The 23148-nt window shown below is 38.0% G+C and overlaps 1 protein-coding gene and 1 long non-coding RNA gene across 5 annotated transcripts; both read left to right on the top strand.

The window, feature by feature from the left end:
• Nucleotides 327-7649, top strand: LOC109709018 (CBL-interacting protein kinase 31-like). 4 transcript variants are annotated; one of them, XM_020231055.1, is made up of 15 exons: nucleotides 327-600; nucleotides 1884-2144; nucleotides 3067-3129; nucleotides 3972-4043; nucleotides 4137-4244; nucleotides 4364-4444; nucleotides 4650-4703; nucleotides 4808-4933; nucleotides 5011-5100; nucleotides 5566-5688; nucleotides 5824-5934; nucleotides 6159-6272; nucleotides 6412-6468; nucleotides 6552-6626; nucleotides 6856-7211. In XM_020231055.1, the coding sequence occupies exons 2-15, from the start codon at nucleotides 1950-1952 to the stop codon at nucleotides 6922-6924; spliced, it is 1338 nt and encodes a 445-aa protein (XP_020086644.1). In that variant the 5' UTR covers nucleotides 327-600; nucleotides 1884-1949; the 3' UTR covers nucleotides 6925-7211. The 4 variants fall into 4 exon arrangements, with proteins under 4 accessions (XP_020086644.1, XP_020086643.1, XP_020086642.1 ...); XM_020231054.1 differs by having other exon boundaries at nucleotides 328-600; nucleotides 6876-7211; XM_020231053.1 differs by lacking the exon at nucleotides 6856-7211 and adding an exon at nucleotides 7240-7649 and having other exon boundaries at nucleotides 330-575.
• On the top strand, nucleotides 19925-20320 carry LOC109708504. Its single transcript, XR_002215762.1, has 3 exons — nucleotides 19925-19944; nucleotides 20042-20109; nucleotides 20226-20320. It is a non-coding gene; the product is annotated as an uncharacterized LOC109708504 (long non-coding RNA).

Below are 23148 nucleotides of genomic sequence, written 5' to 3'. Positions count from 1 at the left end.
TCAAATTTCAAATTTTAAATTTCAAATACCAAATTTCAAATTTCAAATTTAAAACATAAAATCTAATTTAATTTTTTAATATTTAATTTTAAATTTTAATTTTATATTTTGAATTTTGAATTTTAATTTTTAAATTTTTATTTTTGAATTTTAAATTTTAAAATTTTAAAAATTTAATTATTATAAATATTGTGAAATTATATGATCTGTATTCAAACAGCCTAAAAATAAAACTGTGAAAGTTTTTTTGTAATTACGTGATTCCGTATTTCATTTAGGTCAAAACCATAGAATGCATCCAAACAGGACCTTAGTGTTTGATGGAGCTTGGGATGCTATTTACACAACCCCACCCTTTCCCCCATTTCCCTCATTCCCCTTCTTCTTCTTCTTCTTCTTCTTCTTCTTCTCTTGGTTTGTTCTCTACTGGGTTTCATTCCACTCATTTGATCACTTTTGTGAACACCTAGGGACAAAAATTTAGGGAATACATTGTAAAGGAGCCATTTTGAGGGGCACCAAGTTGAGATCTTTCCTCTGTGGGTGCATGCGTGTAGAGTTTTGTGGGCTCTGGGGTTGGTTCTCTTCCTTTTCCTGAAGGTTTGAGATTTTTCATTTCTACTCTTGTGTGTCATTTGGGGGTTTGAGAATCTTTCACATATATATATATTTTTTTTCCCCAAATCAAGAATTTTGTTTTTTGATTTCCTCTATGGGTTTCTGTTTTGGCACCAAAACAAGAATTTAGTCTTTTTTTACTTAATATTTTATTTTTAATATAATATTGAACATAGGTGAGCTTTTCAAAGTGTGGGAGTCAAATTTCCTATGTTTGATTGTTCAATGGTTGCTTTTGCTGATTTTGACTGTTTAGTGCTTTGTTTGTTAAAAAGTATTGGAGACTTTGTTTATAAATTTGCTTTGTATATGTATATACTATTGGGATTCTGAACTTTTAGCTGTTTCTTCTTACAGTGAGAAAGAATATCCTCTCTTTCCTCTTTAGACTAATATAAGGGCCTCTTTCTTTGGTGCCATGCTCATTTTCTAAGTTTCTGATGTGTAACATGGACTGTATTCTAATAATTTAGTATTTAGTTATATCTTGGAGATGGTCTAGTATATATAGTAACATTGTGGACTCTACATTAGAGGGAATCTGGAGGGTTTTGCGAAGGGCAATTGGATTCTTATGCCCAGATTCGGAGGTTCGAAGTGTTGCAACTATTAGTTTTAGATGTTAGATAGTAGTTCACTTGCTACTGTTAGTAGCTTCTGATATAGGCATTGCTTTTCATCTTCGAGCTAACTCACTCATATTTTATCCTATATGTTACTTCTGTTGGAGTTCTTTGCACTTGGATCTGATTTTTGTTACTTGTCGGATCTGAAATTCATCTGGAGAGTATAGGCGGTCTGCGTTGTTCGCTTTCAGTTTGTGTATTAATAATCTCTTCGAGATAATTTGAGCTTCATTTATACTTCATTACATTCCGCATTTTGCATGATATGTTTGATATCAATATCTTAGAAAGCTTTTTTTTTTTTTTTTTCTAATGGAGTTATGTAACTTTCAAATTTACGAATTCTTTTACATACCTTCTACTATGAGGGAAAAAATGAAATTGTTTTGAACGAGGGCGTTGAGGTTTGGCGATCGGTTGATGTTAGCTTCCTTTTCCTGTGATTTTTCTGGAAATACCAATTCTATAATAATGTGAATTTCTTTCTATGGGTAGTGATTTTAATGGGAATCTTTGTCGCTGAAAATCTTGTGACTTATCTCCTAATTTCCTATCTTTTCTTATCAATGTGAGTGTTAGTAGATTTTCTCCTATCAAGAATGTAAAGAGAAACCTTTTGTTTTTTTTTTTTGCTTCCAGGTGTTTCAGAATTTCTCAGAGGCATTTGCTGGAAAGTCTCTTCTTTGTTTTTTGCAAGAGTTAAAAATGAGTTATAGATCCAAGTTGACTGCATCAGCGCCAAAAGTGAAGCGTCGTGTGGGCAAGTATGAGCTCGGCCGCACGATTGGGGAAGGGACCTTTGCGAAGGTCCGGTTCGCAAAAAACTCCGAGACGGGTGATCCCGTCGCCATCAAGATACTTGATAAGGAGAAGGTTCTGAAGCACAAGTTAGTCGAGCAGGTCTCTTTCGAATTCTTCGTATCACCAGCATATTCCCTTACTTTTCTTTGTTTTGTCCTGCTTGTCTATCTTCATGGCATCGTCGTTCGCATTAGAATCTCTAGTCAATAGTGGCCTGCTCCAGCCAATATGCTATTCAGCTCTTGTATCTTATTTTCTCATTGGCTTTTTTTTTTCCTTGCACCAATGTCACATCGTGCCCTTTTACTTTAAAACTCTTTGTTTTTTCTGAACAATTCAAAACGCATACCGCAACAGAGTTTTTTATTTGTACTACAATATTTTGCATCTCGAGATTTCATTCAAAACTCAAAGTTAAGGGAAAAAAACAAAATGCAACACTTATCCTCCGATAAACAAATCCTCTCTTTATTTAACGAACTGCTAAACTCGAAGCCACGTGATGGTGTTTTAATATAATTTCCATTTTAGTGGTTCAGAGACGACAACTATTCATTTATGAACCTAGTTATGCTTCATATTACTTCTAATATGTATAGATGACAGTCATCGTTCCAAAATATCCAAGAATGATGTCCAAATTGAACAAAAATGCTTTATAAAAATTGTGAAGCACTAGCCCTGCAGCTTCTCATGTTTCGTACGAATTATGTAACAAAAATAAAATTTTCAGTTGCAGCATGCTGTTGTAAGGCTGTGTAAATTAACTCTGTGATTCCACACTTGCGAGTGCCTCATCCACCTATTTCTATTTTAAAATCCATTTTGTTAATCCCCAAGAAAAAGCCATTTTATTTGATATAATCTTATCACGTTTAGATTGGTTTTATTCTGTTCTTATATAGGTTACGCACTTATTTGCCTTTAAATGAAACACTTCTCTTTATCACATCTCAAAATACCATTTCTATAACATCTTCCACTCTCATTATGCTTAAGTAGCTTTTGAAATTCTGTGCAGATTAAGCGGGAAATTTCCATAATGAAGTTAATTAAGCATCCTAATGTTGTTGGACTGCATGAGGTAACTTGTCATAACTTTTCTATATATCTGATATTAGTTGTTTCATACTTCAGTTGGAAAAATCTAATGTTTACCGCCGCATGTCCTCGTTGCTTTATTGTTGCATGTATTTGAACTGCAATAGCGGAAGGTTTCGAACCTACCCGTTGGTTTTATTTTCATAAGAGAAACTTTGGCAAATATGTTCAAGCCGAGTGATGTTTCTATCGTGTAATTAGACATCAGAGATTTATTTTTATTTATTTATTTCCTTTCTATTTGTGAAATTTGGCCAAATTACTCTCTCCAGGTGGTTCTGATTATATCCTTGCTTGCTGAGATTTTCTTCTTCTTTTTTTTTCCCGAGGAATTTTCTTTCGGAAATTAGATTTGAGAGACAATTGCTTAAGTAATTTGTTATCTCCTCTGAATACTAAAGAGACCACTCTATTTGGCAATCATTCATCTAGCGCTCATTCCTTTTCTCTACTTTTTGAGACTTGTTCTGTAGTAGATCGATTCCTAAAGGTCGATTTTTCGTTCTGTAGTAATCTATTCCTAGAAGTTAGTTTTTCTTTTGCATGTTTAAGCTCACATTGCACATAGTTTTCCAATTTTTGAGGGAGGTAATGATTGATTATTCAAATACTTATGAAGTGCAGCTGGCACAAACAAAATTTAAAAGTTCAATAAATTGGCCTTGTGGTTTTCATTGCGACTTGTTGGATAGGAGTGTAAGACTTGTCGCATCTTTCTATTCACTTCAATTTTTAGTTCTAATGCAGAAATAAGCTTTGAAAATCTTATCTGTGAAACTTGAATATTTCCAGTGATTATAAGATTGCATGTTTTATATTTGTTAGGTGATGGGCAGTAAGTCGAAGATTTTCATTGTTTTGGAGCTTGTTACTGGCGGAGAGCTCTTCGACATAATTGTAAGCTGTAGAGATTTGAAATGAGACTCGTAATGCACTCAATCCTAGATTGTAATGCACTTTTTAACATCTTTCTTCTTTGATTATGTGAAGGCTAATTATGGGCGGATGAGGGAGGACGAAGCTCGAAGATACTTTCAGCAGTTAATTAACGCTGTCGATTACTGTCACAGTAGGGGCGTGTATCACCGAGACTTAAAGGTAAAAGAACGGACAAGTTCATTACCTTTCAAATATGATGTATACAATGTGCCTTCGATATTGTTGCTGCTTAAAAAGGGAAATTGAACTTGTTTATTCTTTTTTTCGCATCTCTGCAGCTTGAGAATTTACTACTTGATGCATATGGCAACCTCAAAGTTTCCGACTTTGGGCTAAGTGCACTGTCTCAGCAAATCAGGGTAATTTTACAAGTCTAATATACATTGAATTTTCAATCTGGAATCTGTGTTAGTCTAAACTACTGTACCCATCATTTTTGACAATCTGGTATTCATTTTGGTGTTATCTATTTTAAGACTCCCCGATCAGTAGTGTGTTTTTTTTTTTTTTTTTTAATGTTCCAAAACTAAAATTTGATTTCAAAATTTGTTTTGTTACCCCTAGGGTGATGGCTTACTGCACACTTCTTGTGGAACTCCGAACTACGTGGCTCCTGAGGTACCGTTGCTTGTTGAAGTTCATCATTTTTGAAATCATACATTTGTATTCTTTATGAAATGAGTAAACATCTAATTTAGATGTCTAATTGATTTCTTTATTAGGTCCTCGAAGATGGAGGCTATCATGGTGCCGCTGCGGATTTGTGGTCGTGCGGGGTTATACTATTTGTAATGCTCGCAGGGTACTTACCTTTCGAGGACAATAATCTTATGAACCTATATAAAAAGGTAAGCATGATTAAAGTTTTCTTTTCTTGTTTATGCTGGTTGTCATCTTTATGTAAAACGATCCGACACCCTTGCAGATTTCTTCAGCTGAGTATACGTGCCCTTCCTGGCTTTCCTTCGGTGCCATGAAATTAATTGCAAAGATATTGGACCCTAACCCTGTGACTGTAAGTGTATTTTTCAGCAATTACTGAATCCTAGCTCTTTCCGTCCTCTGATCGTCGTTTGATATAGTTACATATATCCCCTGCAAAACTATCTATTTACATATATATCACTGCAAACCTTCGGAAACTTCGCTTCTTACATATACACCCTCATACTTACAAAAATGTTGCTCTTTATAAAATTTTCGGCTTGTATAAATTCAACTGCCCCCCGCATGAGATGGTCGACCCACCAACTTAAGGTTCTTTTTGTAGAACACTGCAATTTCAAGGGGATATATGAAAATTCAGATACTAAAGGGGCATGTATGATATATTTGTAAAATCTCCTTGTATTTTTTATGGTTATAACCTTATAATATATGCCTTAAAGTTACATCTCTCTCCCTCGGAAAAGATCATGTATTTAGTACTTGGAAATTAACTGCTCTCCTATTACTGATATTTCTGTTTCTTCAACACCAGCGAATTACTATCCCAGAAATACTAGTCGATGAATGGTTTAGAAAAGGATATAAACCACCTGTGTTTGAGGAGAAATGTGAGGCGAATTTGGATGACATCGATGCTGCATTTGGGGACTCAGAAGTGAGTATAAAATGGACAATGCGACATTTATAGTTTTTTATTCCCTCTCTATTTCCCCTCTAAAATTTCCTTTCTATCATGTACTTTTTAAGTAATCTTATTGAAAAACTAGATACATTGTAATGTCTTCAACAGGATCAGCATGTCAAAGAGAAAATAGAAGAACAACCTGCGTCTATGAATGCATTTGAGTTGATTTCATTATCGAAGGGACTAAATCTTGAGAACTTGTTCGACATTGAGAAGGTTTGAACCTCTTTTCGTCAATAATTAGTTGGGGACAAAACAAATGACTATACTCTTGTATATAATCGAACTCTATTCGTGATTGTAATTTGTCATCAAAATGTTCTCTTCCATATAAATGCTTACTCTTTAGTTTGTTCAATTCATCTCCTTGTTTTTTTCTTTTTGTTCTTATTAGTTTTGGCCGATAAAGCAATGTCTTACTAGCTTCCCTTCTGTAATAGGAATTCAAAAGAGAAAAAAGGTTTACATCAAAGTGTTCTGCGAAGGAAATCGTCACTAAGATTGAAGAAGCTGCAAAGCCTCTCGGGTTCGATATTCAAAAGAAAAATTATAAGGTAAGCAACGGGAGGTCGAACACTACTCGATTCAGTTTTACCTCGCAAGTTTCAAACCTTAATGTAATGAATAAAGACAGGATAACTTCAATGCTTTTGCTTCGTGACTTTTGGTAACCAATTGTTCTTCTTTTTCCAGATGAAGCTGGAAACCATGAAAGCAGGGCGAAAGGGAAATTTGAATGTCGCTACTGAGGTCCGATGAAAAGTTATATTGATTAGTTAACTTTGAGCCTGATTTGTCGTAATATAGTACTCACTTTCTCTGTCAAATTTCAGATATTTCAAATGGCCCCATCTGTTCATATGGTTGAGCTCAAAAAATCTAAAGGAGATACTCTGGAGTTTCAGAAGGTAGTATTTAGATAACTGCGCACTCCTTTAAAATCTGTGCATTTAAAGTAACATACCAATCTTGCTTAACTTGAAATGTTCTATTTATGCATATAAAAAACATACACAATATCTGCTATTCGCAGATATTCTTTTGAAGCACACAATACTTTTGGTTGTTTGGAAAGATTTTAATTTTACTATCTATCCTATCGATTCATTTGATTTGAGACATTTGATGGCTCTTGAGGAATTTTTGCCTGCGGCCAGTGCATTTGTCAATCAGCACCACGAGATGAGTTGCGCTTTTCCGTACTAAGGATTGGATGGTTGCAGTAAAAGTATCAGAAGAATCAAGGGCAGATGGGGGTGCGGTAATGGCGGATGCACTGGCTGCAGGCAGTAAGTTCTCAGGATGCAGATAAAATAATTTGAAAGGTTATACTGCGAAGTCATGATTTTTTGAAGGTTGCGCTGTCGTCTCCAGCAAACCGTAGTTCATGCTAGTTCCGCATGTTTTTACCTTTATTCTTTTATTAGATATACCAATACACGCACGCATCTGTTTCTTTACTGATTGTGCTCTAACAGTCGAATTCCTTTATATCTTTAACTTTGTTTCATCTGTTTGCAGTTCTACAGAAGTCTCTCCGTCCAGCTCAAAGACGTCGTCTGGAAATCGGAGGAGGAAATGCAAGACAGCATGACTGCCTAAAAGAATGCCTCCTCCGATTGCACCTCCTGTGTTTAGGAGGCAATTAAGTTCCCGGTTTGTAGTCTGCGATGCTGAGTTGAATGTTTTTTGCATTCCGGCTATCTTTTCTTTTCTTCCCTCCATTTGTTGAACATCCTTCAAAGTGTACATGGCAGACAACAATATGTTCCCTTGGTTGTTTTGTTTCCTGATGTTTGTTCGAGAAAATTGCGAAGAAGTGACTCTCTACCTGCTGTACATATGTTCTCATCTTGTTGCATTACAGTTTTGAACACAAGCTGAAGTAAATAATGTAAAAATGGCAGTTATCGAGCTTTGTTTTTGCTCTCTTTTTTTTTCGTTCTTAAAGTTACAATGTTTTATGCTCGCTACGAGAAATCCTTGTGGAAGTATCTGCGATCCTCGGCCCGACATTTTCTTCCGAGAAGTTTGAGATATTGAATGTGGCTGGTCAGTTGTTTTCTGTACTGTGTAGCTGCATCTGTGCCACACGCCATGTGTAAAATCTTGTGTTTTGTGATTTGAACATTGTGTAAGATGGCGAGTTCTGTTCGTATGGCGAGTTACTATTTGTAGGTGGAACTCAGGCTAGCTTATCACGTGACGAGTGTGAAGTCGTGAGTTCATGCAGTATGCAAACTCGCCGCCCTGTGAGACTGCTTCACGCGTGCAGGCTGTGTGGGCCCCACGGAAGTTGGCAATCGATGTTACATCATATATGTGCAAAGTCGCGAGTTCGTGCAGTATGCCAACTCGTTGTCTCGTGAGACTGTTTCACGTGTGCGGGGGCCGTGTGGGCGTCACAGAAGGTGGAGGTTGACGTTACCTCCAAATGCCAATGATCTCGAGTTATTACAAACTTGCGAGTTTCATGCCAAACTTTAGTCTAGACAAACATGCCGTTAATCTTTGTAGAACGCAACATAAGTATTCGTTCATACTTTTTGTGGAAGTGACTCGTGCTAAAACGCGATGAGTTTGGATCGTAGAGGTTGATTCACGCATTCTCGGATCGTTCACGAAGGTCTTCTAACACTCCAAACCCGCGGTAGATCGAACTACAAACGAGCAATAATCTCGAATCCATCGTTCAAGACTTTTTAGAACAATAGGTTAATGTAGGATGTGGCTTCTCGCTCACACATGACGGCTCCCGAATTACTCACGAATTTTTGAGTATTCTGTCTCTATTTTTTCTTATTATTTTTATGAGAGAATAACCACGTATATATATAAGGGATCCCAAAACCTTAATATATATATATAAGTAAGAGATTAGACTGAATTTGTTTATAATTGTTATCCTAATATAGTTAGAACATATCTCTAATTAGCTTTTCAATTTAAAAACGAGATTAATCCTAATCTAATTAGACAACATAATAACCGTCAGATCAAGCCCGATCATAGGCGCACTCGATTCAGTTTAACCGAATGCTAACATCTCCCACTCGCACATGACGGGATTAATGCCATCATAACAACTTTCTCAACATTACACCACTATCGATTCCATTCATACGGGAAAATGAACAGTACGACCGCCGAGTCAACCTATATTTTGGGAGCTTTATATTAAAAATCGCATACAACCAGCATATAGACATCAACCCTCAAAAAGAGAATATTAGACTCGTGATGTCCTAGACCATTAGATTACATTAGGTTCAGCATCTCTAATCCCTCAAAGATCCATACTAACCTCTACTGTGCACATTATGACATTATACTCGTGATTGCTCGTGCTAAAGTGACACAACCTGTCGACAATGAGTCAAAGTGTCTCAATATAATTCAACTAGTCTTCCTTGAACCCTCATGCGTTATATAATGCTAAACACAATTTTTCCATTGTCGAATAACGTCGTTCGACGTCTAACAAGCGTCATCTGAGATAATAAATAGCCTACTCTTTTAGATGTTTTTCTAGGCCAATAGACATCCCAAATTCTCTTCTGCAATCGATATATTGTAACGACCCAACCTACTAATAATAATAACTCGTTGGGCCCAAACCACCGGCTCAAAGTGCTTAAACTCAATTATTAATTATTACTAGCGTGTAGGTCTCATATATTTTAATCAGAATCAGTTTTCCACTCGTGTGGGACTATTGGGGCGTTACAAACACCCTCTATTTAGATCTTGACATCCTCATCGGATCCAAACCAGATCACAAATGCAGAGCAGAATTTTCAGGCAATCTGAGATTTTAGAGGTAGCTCCCACGGATTCAAGATGTGGCCCCCAAACCTGTTGGTGTAGTACTTTGCCCCATATAACACTTAGCTCTTACATTTCCAACTAGTATTCGGCTCTGATACCAGTTATAACGACCCAACCCGCTAGCAACAATAACTCATTAGGCCGAAACCACCGGCCCAAAATGTTTAAGCTTGGTTATTATTACTACCGTGTACGCCTCATATATTCCAATCAGAATCAATTTCCTACCTGATGTGGGACTATTGGGGCGTTATATACATATAACTTCATCGGTTGACCTTGTGGAGGAGTGAGAACAAGAGGATTCACTAAATATTTTTTAATATTTTTAAATACTTCTTGTTGTTCTCTTGTCTAGATAAACTACTCTTGATTTTTGAGCCGAAATAATAGAGTGAATACTCCAATTCAGCCAGCTAAATTCGATATGAAGCGCCATAAATAATTTATATATCTTTCCTAGTAGGCTCTACAATTTTTTTTTATTCTTAGATGGTGGCAATTTCACAATCGTCTTTGCTTTGTTTTTATCTATTTCGATCCTTTTCTAATGTACTAGAAATTCGAGAAAATTTTCCACTCATACCTCAAAAGCACATTTCAAAGGATTTATTTTTAAATTGTATTTTCTCATACGTTCGAAAGCGAGCTCTAAATCAACCCAATGATCAGTTTGTGATTTGGATTTTACAATGATATCCTTGATGTAAACTTCCAGTATTTTACCGATAAAATTATGAAAAATAAAATTCATTACCCTTTTATAAGTGGCTTCGATATTTTTCAAGCCGAAAGGTATTACTATCCATTTGAAAGTCTCAATGGACCCTGGGCACCTAAAAGCTATTTTCGCTACATCTTCTTCGACAATAAAAATCTGATTATAACCAGCATAACCATCCATAAAGGACAAAATTTCAGGTATGGCTGTCGAGTCTACTAGCATGTCAGTTATGAGCACCGGGTATTTGTCTTTGGGTGTTGCCAAATTTAAATTTCAAAATCCATGCAAACTCTATGTTTGTCATTCTTTCTTCGCACTGGTACTATATTAGACACCTAATCAATATAACGAGTCGCTCTAATAAATTTGGCTCTTAAAAGATTTTTAATTTTATTTTTGATTTGCAATATAATACTCGGCTCAAACCTAAAAACCAACTATTTGTAAGACTTATACCCCTTGTTTATAGGAAGCCTATGTTTTACAATTTTTCGTCTCAATCTAGATATTTCCTTATAACTTCAAGCGAAACAGTCTTTATACTTTATCAACAACCCTGTTAACTCCTCCTGTTGTAGTGCCGAGAGTTTCACGCTAATAAATGTTGGTCGTTTGTCGTTATTCGACCCTAGGTTGACTTCCGCTAGTGGATCCTGAGTTTTCAGTCTTTTCTCATCGACTTTGATTGGCGATTTTTCCATGCACTCTGTCTTGATTCCTTCATGAATTTTAGTGCGGTTATCATCATGCATGTCACGCCCCGGATTACACGTTCCCCGGGCACGCCGACAAATCCGCTGTATACAAAGGACTTTCCCCTGTATACGAAGCGATAGCTAGACCTATGAACAAACAATACTACAACCAGTAGTATAGAGCTATAACTATGAACAGGTAAACAGAAAATAAGTTCCATATACATACATAACGTTAAGAATAAAAAGAACTCGCCTCGCGAGTTATACACTGTATGTACATGAACTCAGAAATGAAAATACAACTACCTATAGCCGGAAATCCTTTATCTCGGCGACTCGTCTGGTAGGGTTCTTCTCACAACGCCCTTGCCACGATCGGTCTCAACAGTAGCAGCAGTCGGAATTGAAGGCCCTGCAAAAGAAGGGTAGCAACTAGGCGTGAGAACTACTATAAAAACAAGTAGTCCTCAGTGGGTGCCGCCCTCACAATCATCGGTCCACCCACTAAGTTTACAGAAGGGAGTTAAGATAGAAAATAAGGGTGGAATAAATCTACAGCTAAGAACTAACATGCTATCATGCTCTAATACCAACCATCTGTAGAAACTATCAATCCTGACCCAAATCTCGCTAGGGACTGTAAGCATACCCGTCCGAGGGACTGTGAACACACCCGTCCCGCCTGTCGAAGCTGAAGCTATCTCCACACTAACCAGTCCGTGGATAGCAAGTCCAAACAGGACACCTCGACATCAACGCAAAAGCACTAGGCTTAACTCCGGAGTGGCACTCGTGGGCGCGACCCAACCGAGTATGCATGCGTGTCTCTGTCGAGCTCAAGCAGGCTCTCACAGGCTAAAGTCAAGTAACCGGGTCGAACTGGTCTAACAACCAAAACACACGTGCCCTCGGCACAATCTCATGCTATAACACTAATCCAGTTCCACCGTCAGATCCAACGGCACCCAACAGTCTGGAACAGTCTGAACACTACTGTAAAAATAAGCTCGGCATCTCAGCACGAGCGTAACTGCACTCTAAACTACCTGAGGTATCCATCGCCCTGAAACTGCGACGATTCAAAGTAACAACGGCTCCTAGAGGTAAATCTGGTAGTTTAGGCATATGGCAGGTTCAAAACGCTGGTTTTCTCCTAAGTCAAATCCAAGTTCAACTTGTGTCAATATATAATCACATTATTCAGCTCCAATTCAGATTCTATAGATAAACATACCAAAATCTAAGAATTGAGCAATTTCTATCAACGAAACAACATAACAACACAAGTCGACAATATATATACTTAGAAGATAAACCGACGATTAACCTACCTCAAACGCTAATCCAACATCGGCACGAAGTCGAAAACGGCGGAATCGCACCCTCGCCCGGCCTCCGCGCAGCGCTACGATGGCGAAAACCCGCTCGAACGGCACCGCGGTGCGACGTCGACGACGACCAACTCAACCCGAGAGCTCGCCACACATCGTCGCAAGCTAGAGAGAGAGAGGGAAGAGAGGGTCAGTAAAAACCCTCTCCCTCAGCTCTACCCACGTATATAGACTGAGGGAGAGGCGGTGGCATGCTCAAAATAAGAAAATTCCCAAAATGCCCCTTACCTACCCTGGTGTACCGGTACACGGGATGCTGTACCGGTACGATGGCAACCCGAGAGCAGTTGCGCCAACTCTGGCAAAGTGAACCGGTACACATCGCTGGTTGTACCGGTACAGAAAGTGTACCGGTACGCCTTGATGATTGTACCGGTACAACAAGCAGAAAATCTGCTATTTGTAGATTTCAAATGCTAAGTCCTGCTCTCGCGTCCCCGCTGAATCCGTTTGGCTTCCATTTCGCGCCAACTCGACTCGGACTTGTCCCGACACTCTCCAGAATTGTCGACAAGCCTTCACCACAGAACTCCAGGGATATCACAATGCACTATTACAGTCTCCATTTTTTGAGCCGAATCATTTTTTCTTAAATCGACTACTAAAATTGGAATTTTAACACTTGATTTTTCATTGGCTAAGTCGGCCGATTTAATGGAGTACCCGACTTCTTCAATCGGCTCGTTATGCCGAAGGTCATCTAGAACCTCGGCTCCCAATCCTTGACATTCTTTTAACCAGTCCGGTGACTCTCCGGTAGCCACCAATGCCTTTACGAGCACCAGTTGTACCCTTTCTTCAGTAATCCGAACAAATAAAATTTGATCCAGGTCAGTGTCGACCCAGTTGATATGGCCGACGTCTTCCATATTAACATCCACCATCTGTGGCCTTCTATCGGCCTTGATCTCCTCGACACAATCTCCAACCCACTGAAATAGCTTTCCATGCAAGGTAGACGGTACACACTCTTTCGCGTGGATCCAATCATGTTTGAGTAACTGATTGTAATGGCTATCCACATCCACTACAGAAAAAAGCTCTTTGGAGGGTTTTAGACCCAACCGTAAGCTCGGTTGTGAGTACACCTCTGACTTATTGACCGTTTCCAGTAAAGTCGGTCATAGTTGTATTAGTAGGTTTCAGCTCTTATTCATCACTCTTGTCTAATTTCTTAAAAAATGATGTAGGCATGGCATTGACCATGGCCTCACCATCTATCATGACTCGGGCTACAAGTCGTTCTTCTATTAATGCCTTACTAAATAAATATCTAACAAATCTAGTCTGTAGAGCCGATGGCTTTTCGAATATCACTGCATCGGCCGCTATGGTATTTTTGAGTTGGAGCTGAGCTACTGTTGATTCCTCTCCATAATGAAGTTGTTCCTTGAACTCCGTAGACTCTACTCTAAATGAGTGTGGCACAGCATATACTATACTCACGTCAACTGAGCTTTCTTCGGCTGATATCTCATGAACCTTTTGTTTACTTTCCTCCGATTCCCTAGCTACTTCGGCCAAAGAGATACTCACGTCAACTGAGCTTTCTTCGGCTGATATCTCATGAACCTTTTGTTTACTTTCCTCCGATTCCCTAGCTACTTCGGCCAAAGAGTCACTTTCTGGCCGAACTTCCTTCTCCTTAGGAAGCCATCTATCTTACTTAAATCGTTTCTAGAGAGGCAATTTTCTCCTCCAACGCTCTTCATGTAACTTTTTTTTGTCGGCACTACTGGAGCTGACTGCTCAATTTTAGATATCAACCATAGTACGAAATTTGAGTCTCTCATTATGGTCATTTTTAATAGATCGATAGGGCAGTTGTGGTTCAAGCCGCTTCCATACATTCGACCTCATTCTTTTTGTTTGCTCCCAGTGATTTCTTGCTTCTGCTTGCATTCTTTGCTGTCGTCACTTCTATGTTTTCGTTAGCATCGGCTCATGCCATTTGGCTGGTGTTATTGCCATGTGCCATTGATCAACTGACATATTGGCTAATACTTTAACTATCCTGAGGTGCTCCCTTAGGATTTCTCTTATCTTACAGGGTGTTGGCCATGGCTGGATGTCGAGTTCATTGACCAATTTTTGACCGAAGAATTCTATATCACTCTCGGTCATTCTTTCAAACTCTAGTTTGGGTCTCGGCTTAGGCCGGTAATGTCAAGAAGGCCGATATCCCAGATGACTGTACTGGATACCGAAAGGATTTTCTAAATAACCCCTTTGACTTATTCTTTCTCTTGTTTGATGGTAATAATCATTTAAGATTTTTTGGATCAAAAGATCCTTCTTGCCTTTTTTAGACTCTACCACTTCCTCGGAATCGTTTGAAGCATCCTCCGGACAGTCATCGAATTTTCTCCTTATTTCTCAATCAATTCTTCTCATCTTCGGGGAAAGTCATGAACTCCTTCCATTCCCGGTATAGTTTTCTCTCCTGAATGATCACTTCCCAGTCGCGATGTGTAATTTCGGCCTTACATCGTATGCATAGCTGAAGTGCTCTTTTGGTACTGGCAATGTCCTGCTTGATCTTTCCTTCAACTGATGCCTTCCCTTTAATGTATAGCATGTTGATCTGTGAAGGAAATGGGTTCTGATCAATTTTCATATTATTTTATTTTCTTGGTTTGCAAGTATTAGCCGACCTTCATTTATCTCTTTTTGAATTTGCCTTTTAAAGGCCGTGCATTCGTTTGTTCTGTGATTCCACGAATGATACCATGTCTTCTGCCACGAATGACACACCTCGCGCGGTTAATCTTATTTTGATTTCCCGTGGAGTAGTATTCATGATTCAGATTAATATTTAAGTATATATGGTTATCAAGTATTGTGGATTCATGGCTTCCAATAAACGCAAGCGTCTATTGTTAATTACCCCTATAAAATGTTAGGGCACCTTCGATTAAGAGACCTCTGTAATGCCGAAATAGACTGAAATTAAACATAATTCACTGTACAATTACATAGTTTAACCAGGGACATACCCTCAGTGTACATGAATATAATATAATATAAAAGAGAAAATGATTAGTTCAACGACACGACGGTTGATTGAACTTAATTTGAATTACACCTATATTTTTAGGGGTTAATCCAATTAGATTTAACTAAATCCTAGTTGCATGTATTAGGATTTAGTTGGGTTCGAATCGATTAAACTCTAATTGTATGTATCAGGGTCCAATCAGATTTGAGTTCACCATAAGGTGAAGGAGGGCTAAATCTACATGTATTAGAATTAGCCAANTCGTCGCTTCTGTGTTTTCATTAGCATCTGCTCATGCCATTTGGCTGGTGTTATTGCCATGTGCCATTGATTAACTGACATATTGGCTAATACTTTAACTATCCTGAGGTGCTCCCTTAGGATTTCTCTTATCTTACAGGGCGTTGGCCATCGCTGGATGCCGAGTTCATTGACCAATTTTTGACCGAAGAATTCTATATCACTCTCGGTCATTCTTTCAAACTCTAGTTTGGGTTTCGGCTTAGGCTAATAATGCCAAGAAGGCCGATATCCCAGATGACTCTACTGGATACCGAAAGGATTTTCTAAATAACCCCTTCGACTTATTCTTTCTCTTGTTTGATGGTAATAATCATTTAAGATTTTTTGGATCGAAAGATCCTTCTTGCCTTTTTTAGACTCTACCTCTTCCTCGGAATCGTTTGAAGCATCCTCCGGACAGTCATCGAATTTTCTCCTTGTTTCTCAATATAAGCCACGGCCCTCCTTCCAGTACCTTGTCAGAACAGGGAAAGTCATGAACTCCTTCCATTCCCGGTATAGTTTTCTCTCCTGAATGATCACTTCCCAGTCGCGATGTGTAATTTCGGCCTTACATCGTATGCATAGCTGAAGTGCTCTTTTGGTACTGGCAATGTCCTGCTTGATCTTTCCTTCAACTAATGCTTTCCCTTTAATGTATAACATGTTGACCTGTGAAGGAAATGGGTTCTGATCAATTTTCATATTATTTTATTTTCTTGGTTGGCAAATATTAGCTGACCTTTATTTATCTCTTTTTGAATTTTCCTTTTAAAGGCCGTGCATTCGTTTGTTCTGTGATTCCACGAATGATACCATGTCTTCGACCATGAATGACACACCTTGCGCGGTTAATCTTATTTTGATTTCCCGTGGAGTAGTATTCATGATTCAGATTAATATTTAAGTATATATGGTTATCAAGTATTGTGGATTCATGGCTTCCAATAAACGCAAGCGTCTATTGTTAATTACCCCTATAAAATGTTAGGGCACCTTCGATTAAGGGACCTCTGTAATGCCGAAATAGACTGAAATTAAACATAATTCACTGTACAATTACATAGTTTAACCAGGGACATACCCTCAATGTACATGAATATAATATAATATAAAAGAGAAAATGATTAGTTCAACGACATGACGGTCGATTGAACTTAATTTGAATTACACCTATATTTTTAGGGGTTAATCCAATTAGATTTAACTAAATCCTAGTTGCATGTATTAGGATTTAGTTGGGTTTGAATCGATTAAACTCTAATTGTATGTATCAGAGTCCAATCAGATTTGAGTTCACCATAAGGTGAAGGAGGGCTAAATCTACATGTATTAGAATTAGCCGATTTGATTTAGATTAACTCTAATTATACATATTAGAGTCTAATTAATTTAATTGAACTCTAAGTATGTATATTAGAGTCAAACCATATTTGAGTTCACTCTAAGGTGAAGGATGGCTAAATACTAAATATATGTATTAGGATTAGTCAAAATTAATTTAAATTAAACTCTAATTATACATATTAGAGTCTAACTTGGTTTCTTTTGTTTGAACTCTAAGTATATGTATTAGAGTCCAATCGATTTAATTTGATTAGTAAAACCTAATTTATTATTTTCACCTTAGTCGCATGTACTAAGATAAAAAGACGGTTTGATCAATTCTAAACATATATTTAGAGTTTGATCGAGTTTGAATATGGTTGTGATTTGACTCTAGTTTTATATGCTAGAGAATTTTTAAGGACTTGGTATGGAGACGAGGTTGGATTAGGTTGTGCATGATTTGAATTGGGTTAAACTGGAATTTTGATTTGTTTTGGGTTTGAGGTTAGGTTTGGGCTTTGATTTGGTTTTTATGGTGTAGGGTTCATATAAGGCCTGCCAAATTTGGATTGGAATTATGGACTGGGTTCAGCTTGGGTCAATCCGGATTAAATAATCGGGTTGGATTTATATTTGGTCTTTGACATGAACTTGGGCCCATTCGGAGATAAAATTGGGCTAGGTTTAAATTTAGATTTTTTTTTGCTGAACTTGATCGATATTTCTCAAGTTTAGGTTTGGTTTGAATTCAAACCCATATAGTGTGGATTAAAATTTAGCCTGAGTTAGATTTAAGCTATATTCGGGCTTCGGGCTCTATGTGGGCTGGAATATCTTAGGTTAAGATTCAGGTTAGCTGTGGGTCTGAGCTTAGGCTGAATTTAGGCTTATGTAGTTTGAATTACAGATGTGGTTGCAGGCTCAGTTTAGGCCCATATGGAGTAACTAAGATTTTGAATTGAGTTTACATGGCTAAAATTTGGATTTATTTTATAACGCCTAGATTTGGGCTTTGGGTTCACAGTGTTAAGATTAGGCCCGTACAACTTATTCAAACTTGAGATTCTAACTAAAAATTTTAAAGATGTTCTGAAATCGCGTTTTAAATTTGAGTTTCAAACCCATTGATGAATCCTCATTTAATGTGTGTGTGTGTGTGTGTGTGTGTGTGTGTGTGTGTGTGTGTGTGTGTGTATTACAGAAAACCCTCCTATCAAAACCCGATTTTTTACTTTCCCCCCTGTCATTTAAAAATCTACACTTTACTTCCTTGTAAAATAAAAAATGTACACTTCACTCCCTACCGTTAGGGTTCCGTTACAAAATAATTTTTTATGCCAAAAATACTCCTCCGCTCTCTTTCCTGTTGCTTCGCCTCGCCGCCTCGCCGTCCTCCACTGCCTCACCCTCGCCCACATCCCTTCGCCCTTCTCCGCCGTCTCGCCTTCGCCCTCGTTGCCCATGCCTACCTCCCTATCAACGCCCACCTCGATTTCCTCCTTATTGTCGCTGAAATCGAGGGGTGGCGAGGGTGCAGGAGGAGAAGGGGAGCAGGTGGAGAAGAAAATGGAGAGAAATTGCGGCCGATCGAGGTGTGAATCGCGGTCGAACGAGGCAGCAGTTGAGGAAGACGATGGAGGAGACGAAAATGGCGAGGGGCAAAATGGTCATTTTACACACCGTACCCTCTCTGTGAATATTTTTTATTTTACAAGGGGGCAAAGTGTAGATTTTTAAATGACAGGAAGAGAAAGTGAAAAATCGGATTTTGATAGGAGGATTTTATGTAATTTACCTAGAAATCCCACCGAACATGCCAAAAATTGTTACGAGCCAATTTTCTTGACCGTTAACTCGGTCAAATGTCCTTATTTGGGAAACGTGCGAGGAAGTAAAGCAGCTCCGATTGCCACCTTCGAAGATTACGCCCACAAATGAATCAAACAATTAGGCTGATGAAATATCAAACCAGCCGAGTTCACATATTACACTATGGATTCGGTTCGGCTGAAGAGCCGAATGATACTGATATATATTGCAAAAAGAAGAAAAATGTTTACAAAAAGGGTGGTGCCGCTATACAAGGTGGCTGATATGAAGAGAAACTAGTTTAAAACTATTCCTAGAAAAAATGCAGAAGAAAAAAAGATTACAAGTAGAGTACTCCTATCTAGTAAGCGAAAAATACAAGAAAATAAATTGATCTTCTTATACTTGGAGAAAAAGACCCTTCTGTATAGATGTCTTCTGTTTATTTATAGTCCCACCCGTTATTTATTTAGTTATTCCCTACTATCGGTGTAATACACTGAACTTTTACAAATTGCGGAGTTCGAGTGTGTGGAATGAGTTGTGGAACTATCCTACATGTTCTAAAGGACTTGGACAAGTTTTCGGACAAGTTAGAGAATGATTGGATGGCCAAAAGCAAGAAAGTGCATTGCTGTGGCATTATCTTCGAATTTTGCATTGTGTACCAGTATAGGCATTATGCTGTACCGGTACAGCAAGCAGCAGCTGCAGCAGGTGCGTGGCAGCAGGGTTCTTTTGGTCTTTTTGCTTCCTGTTCTTATCCCTTATGTCCAGCACGACTGCAGGAGCTCAGTAAGGGTTGCTGGAGCTCAGGGGATGGTTCTTCCACCTTCATCTCTCTCTCTCTAGGGTTTTTCTCTCTCTACAAAGAAATCGCCGATTTCGCTCGTTTTCGTCGCAACGTTGGTTTTCCGCTGGTTGCGAGCGTCGCTGAACCTACACGGATATGTGAGAGAGTATTTTGGAAAGTTTTTCGCAGCCCTGAACCAGTAGTTTACTGGTTAGAGGCTTGAAGAGGTAATCGACTCAACCTTTTTCCGTAATCGAGGCTTAATTACTCGAATAGTGGCTGATTTTGGAATCGCTGTTCGCAGCAAGTTTTTGAATTAAACTGATCTTAATTGGTGACATTGCGGACTGGTTTAGAAGGTGTTCTAACCCAGGGTAAGCAGGAATTTCTGCTAGAAATCTAATTTTACAAGAATTCGGCTATTTTAGCTAGTATACTAGCATTCTAACGCCGTTTTGATGTTGTTCGCAGCAAGAGTGCGATCGACTCTTGGAGTGACTTCAGCTGACTTGTGAAAGCTCTTGAAGACTCAACTTGAGGTATTAAGCTAGCCCGAAGTAGGGAATTAAGTTATTACTTTGTACTATGTGTGATTGGAGCTGAAATTGGATTATTAAGTAATCGTTTCGACGCGGTTTTGATGCTTTGTTTTCAGCAGGTCCAGAGACCGTGTGAGCTGAGTTTGGAGCTTCTGTTGGGCCGTTTTGAGCTTAGTGATAGGTGGATTTGACCTAACCAGAGTAAGTGAAGCTCCCCTATATTCTATATGTCACTATAGAATGGGTTTTGTAGTGCGCTTTTTGCGACTATGTGATTGATACGAATTTGGACATCTTTGCCACCATGTTTGATATGTTTGACATTGTACCTCTATGAAGTAGAGATGCATGAAGTAGAGAGACTGCATGCATAAAAGTATTTATGATCATGTTTAATACTGTAGAATGACTTATGAACAAGTGTATGATGCACTTATAAAGTAGAGAACTATGACATGCTTACGACTATGTTGATAGTGCCATAAGAGTGGAAAGATTATAATGCTATGTGATTTAGCATTACTCTTACATGTTTACAATCTAGTGGATACTAGTTCTTATTACTATTTGTGTATTGAAATTCTGATCAGAGGATCGAGGGTAAAAACATTGCAAATGAAAACATAATAATTGAGACATGTGGACAGTGGAATATACTTGCTTGCCATCGTGCTCATTCGCACACACTTGTGAGGGTCGCTCCCTACAAGCCGGCACTCCGGAGTTGGCCTACGCGACAGTTGCTCGCCCGTGCAGGATTGGGTGCCAAAGTGGATTATCGTGGGGAGTGCATACTACCACGGGACCATTAGGCGCGGCGCAAGCCGGACTACCTTGGGTAGGTCCTGATGAATGAAAGGAAAACTCTATTGAGGAAAAAGTACTAATGACAAAGGACAGTAAGAAATGCTTACTAGTTAAAGTGTACAGTAGTTACTTTCACATTCGTGCTTATATTTATGTTTATGTTCATGATTACAGAAGTTGCTATATCTCTATTATGCAAATGATTCATTACTGTAGAAAGCTATTACATGTTGATTACATGCTCATTACTTGTTAGCATCATGCTTATATATCATGCAATTATCGTTTTTGCTTTCATTTAGTACATCATGAGCCTAATGGTGTAATTCGCCGAGGCTGGCGACTTACCCACTGAGAACTATTGTTTATAATTCTCACGTCCTTTTTGGTGGTTATTTTTACAGAGCTATCTACAGGAGAGGCTAGGGATCGTGGCAAGGGAGTCACGTCCAGTTAGATATTGCTAGGAGCATGCTAGTCGATCACTTTGCAACTCGGGCTACGGCCGAGGGTGATGTCCCTATGTATAGAGAGACCACCATTGTACCTATTCTTTTTGTATACCCCGTGATGTATATTTACTCTTTGGACAGACATTATAGTTGTGATACTTTACGTTTTGTCGAGTTTGTGGATTATATACTCCTTATTCTATTGTTGATAGTCTTTATGACTTTTACTATACTCTGATATCAGGATAGGATTATTTTATGTTTTTACTCCTATCGACTTGTTTCTTGTATATGCCTTATATACTGCAGGTGTATAGCGGGTCTGTGCACGTACCGGATATACTTCCACTGGTACCCGGGCGTGACAATCGGCCACATCTCTAATTCTGCGGACTACTCTCGGCTAATCTTAATTGCATCGATTTTAACCACTTTTTAATTTTTGGGTGTGTTCTTTTCTATTTTTTACGCACCACGTGTTATTTATTTCCGGTCTTGGGAGCTGTTTTTCACGGTGCATCCTAATTCACCACATGGCGCAAATTTTATCGCGCGAACAGCACCTTATTTTTCAGGGTTAATTATGCAAAAATTTCCACTTTGAGAGGGGATCGAATCATCCACAAAGAAGAGTGAAGCTTTTCTTTCTTTCTGTTTTTTTATTTTCTTGCTTTTTTTTTCCTCTTGAAGATTCTTTTTAACTATCGTCCGTTGTGACACTTTCCATTGGCTGGTCCGCCCCTGTCGGGTGCAAAATAAAGAAGAATGTGAACACACTAACACACCTTTGTGCCGCCCATTAATAGAGGGAATCAGGGAAAAAAGGGCGAAGACTTTCTAGATTTTAGCATTATTGTAAATCTAATCTAAGACACCGACCTTCCCTAACGTAAGTGGCAAAACGGTTTTGTAGTTGGTATCCGAGATCCAAGTTCAAATCTTAGTTAATTCACATTTCCAGCTAAATTTATTTTTAAACAAAATAAACGAAGCGGGTAACATGCTATTTTTCTCTTAAAAAAAAAATCTAATCTAAGCTTTCGCCTGGTATTATTGTTATTATTATTTTTTTTACACTATGATTCTATATAATTTAAGACTATATTGCAATTTCGATTGCATGTCGTATGCATAGTCTTATAGACTTCAAAATATAAAAAAATTTATTTTTTCCCTTCCAAATTTGATAATTAATTATGAGAATTGAATAATAGAGTGAAGCAATATTATATATTTGTTATTTTCTTTACATACTAGAATAGAAAAAAATAACTTTCTCAATGTTTTGAAGCTTTATGAGATTGTATATAAGACATGTAACTAATTAAGCAACCATGTTATTAGTAATTTCAATTGAAAAAAAAAAGACCTATTAAACTATTTAAAATTTACTGGGTTTAATTGCCGTAATTAAAAGCTCAGACATATGGCTTAAGAGGATTTTTTATATATTTTGTCACCTATAATTTGAGAAGTATCGTATTGCTACTAAGTATCACATTGCTACTACGTACTAAGTCATTAATGATACTAGACCCATTTCACACTCTCTTGTTATTCCCTAACTCAAGATCACCAAACAACGTAAAATTCGTCTTGCATTTTCAACTGACAAATTCATTTTGATACCAAATGTAATTAAATTAACTAGCTAGCTCACTATGCGAATAGCTTGTTAGACGCAAACTAGAGATCCAAAATATTTAAACTCAATAATTTTTATTTGAGCTCTTGATTTTTATGAAGCCAATTATAAATTTTATGATAAAAACTTTACATT

This window comes from Ananas comosus, linkage group 4, assembly GCF_001540865.1.
Source record: "Ananas comosus cultivar F153 linkage group 4, ASM154086v1, whole genome shotgun sequence".
Taxonomy (NCBI): Eukaryota; Viridiplantae; Streptophyta; class Magnoliopsida; order Poales; family Bromeliaceae; genus Ananas; species Ananas comosus.
This window is presented reverse-complemented; position numbering and strand designations above follow the sequence as displayed.

Excerpts from the sequence above, each read along its gene's own strand:
- LOC109709018 (XM_020231053.1), top strand. The coding sequence starts at position 1,950 with ATGAGTTATAGATCCAAGTTGACTGCATCAGCGCCAAAAGTGAAGCGT. Across the intron at positions 3,130-3,971 it reads ATGTTGTTGGACTGCATGAG|GTGATGGGCAGTAAGTCGAA; the intron begins GTAACTTGTCAT and ends TATATTTGTTAG. Across the intron at positions 6,627-7,239 it reads ATACTCTGGAGTTTCAGAAG|TTCTACAGAAGTCTCTCCGT; the intron begins GTAGTATTTAGA and ends ATCTGTTTGCAG.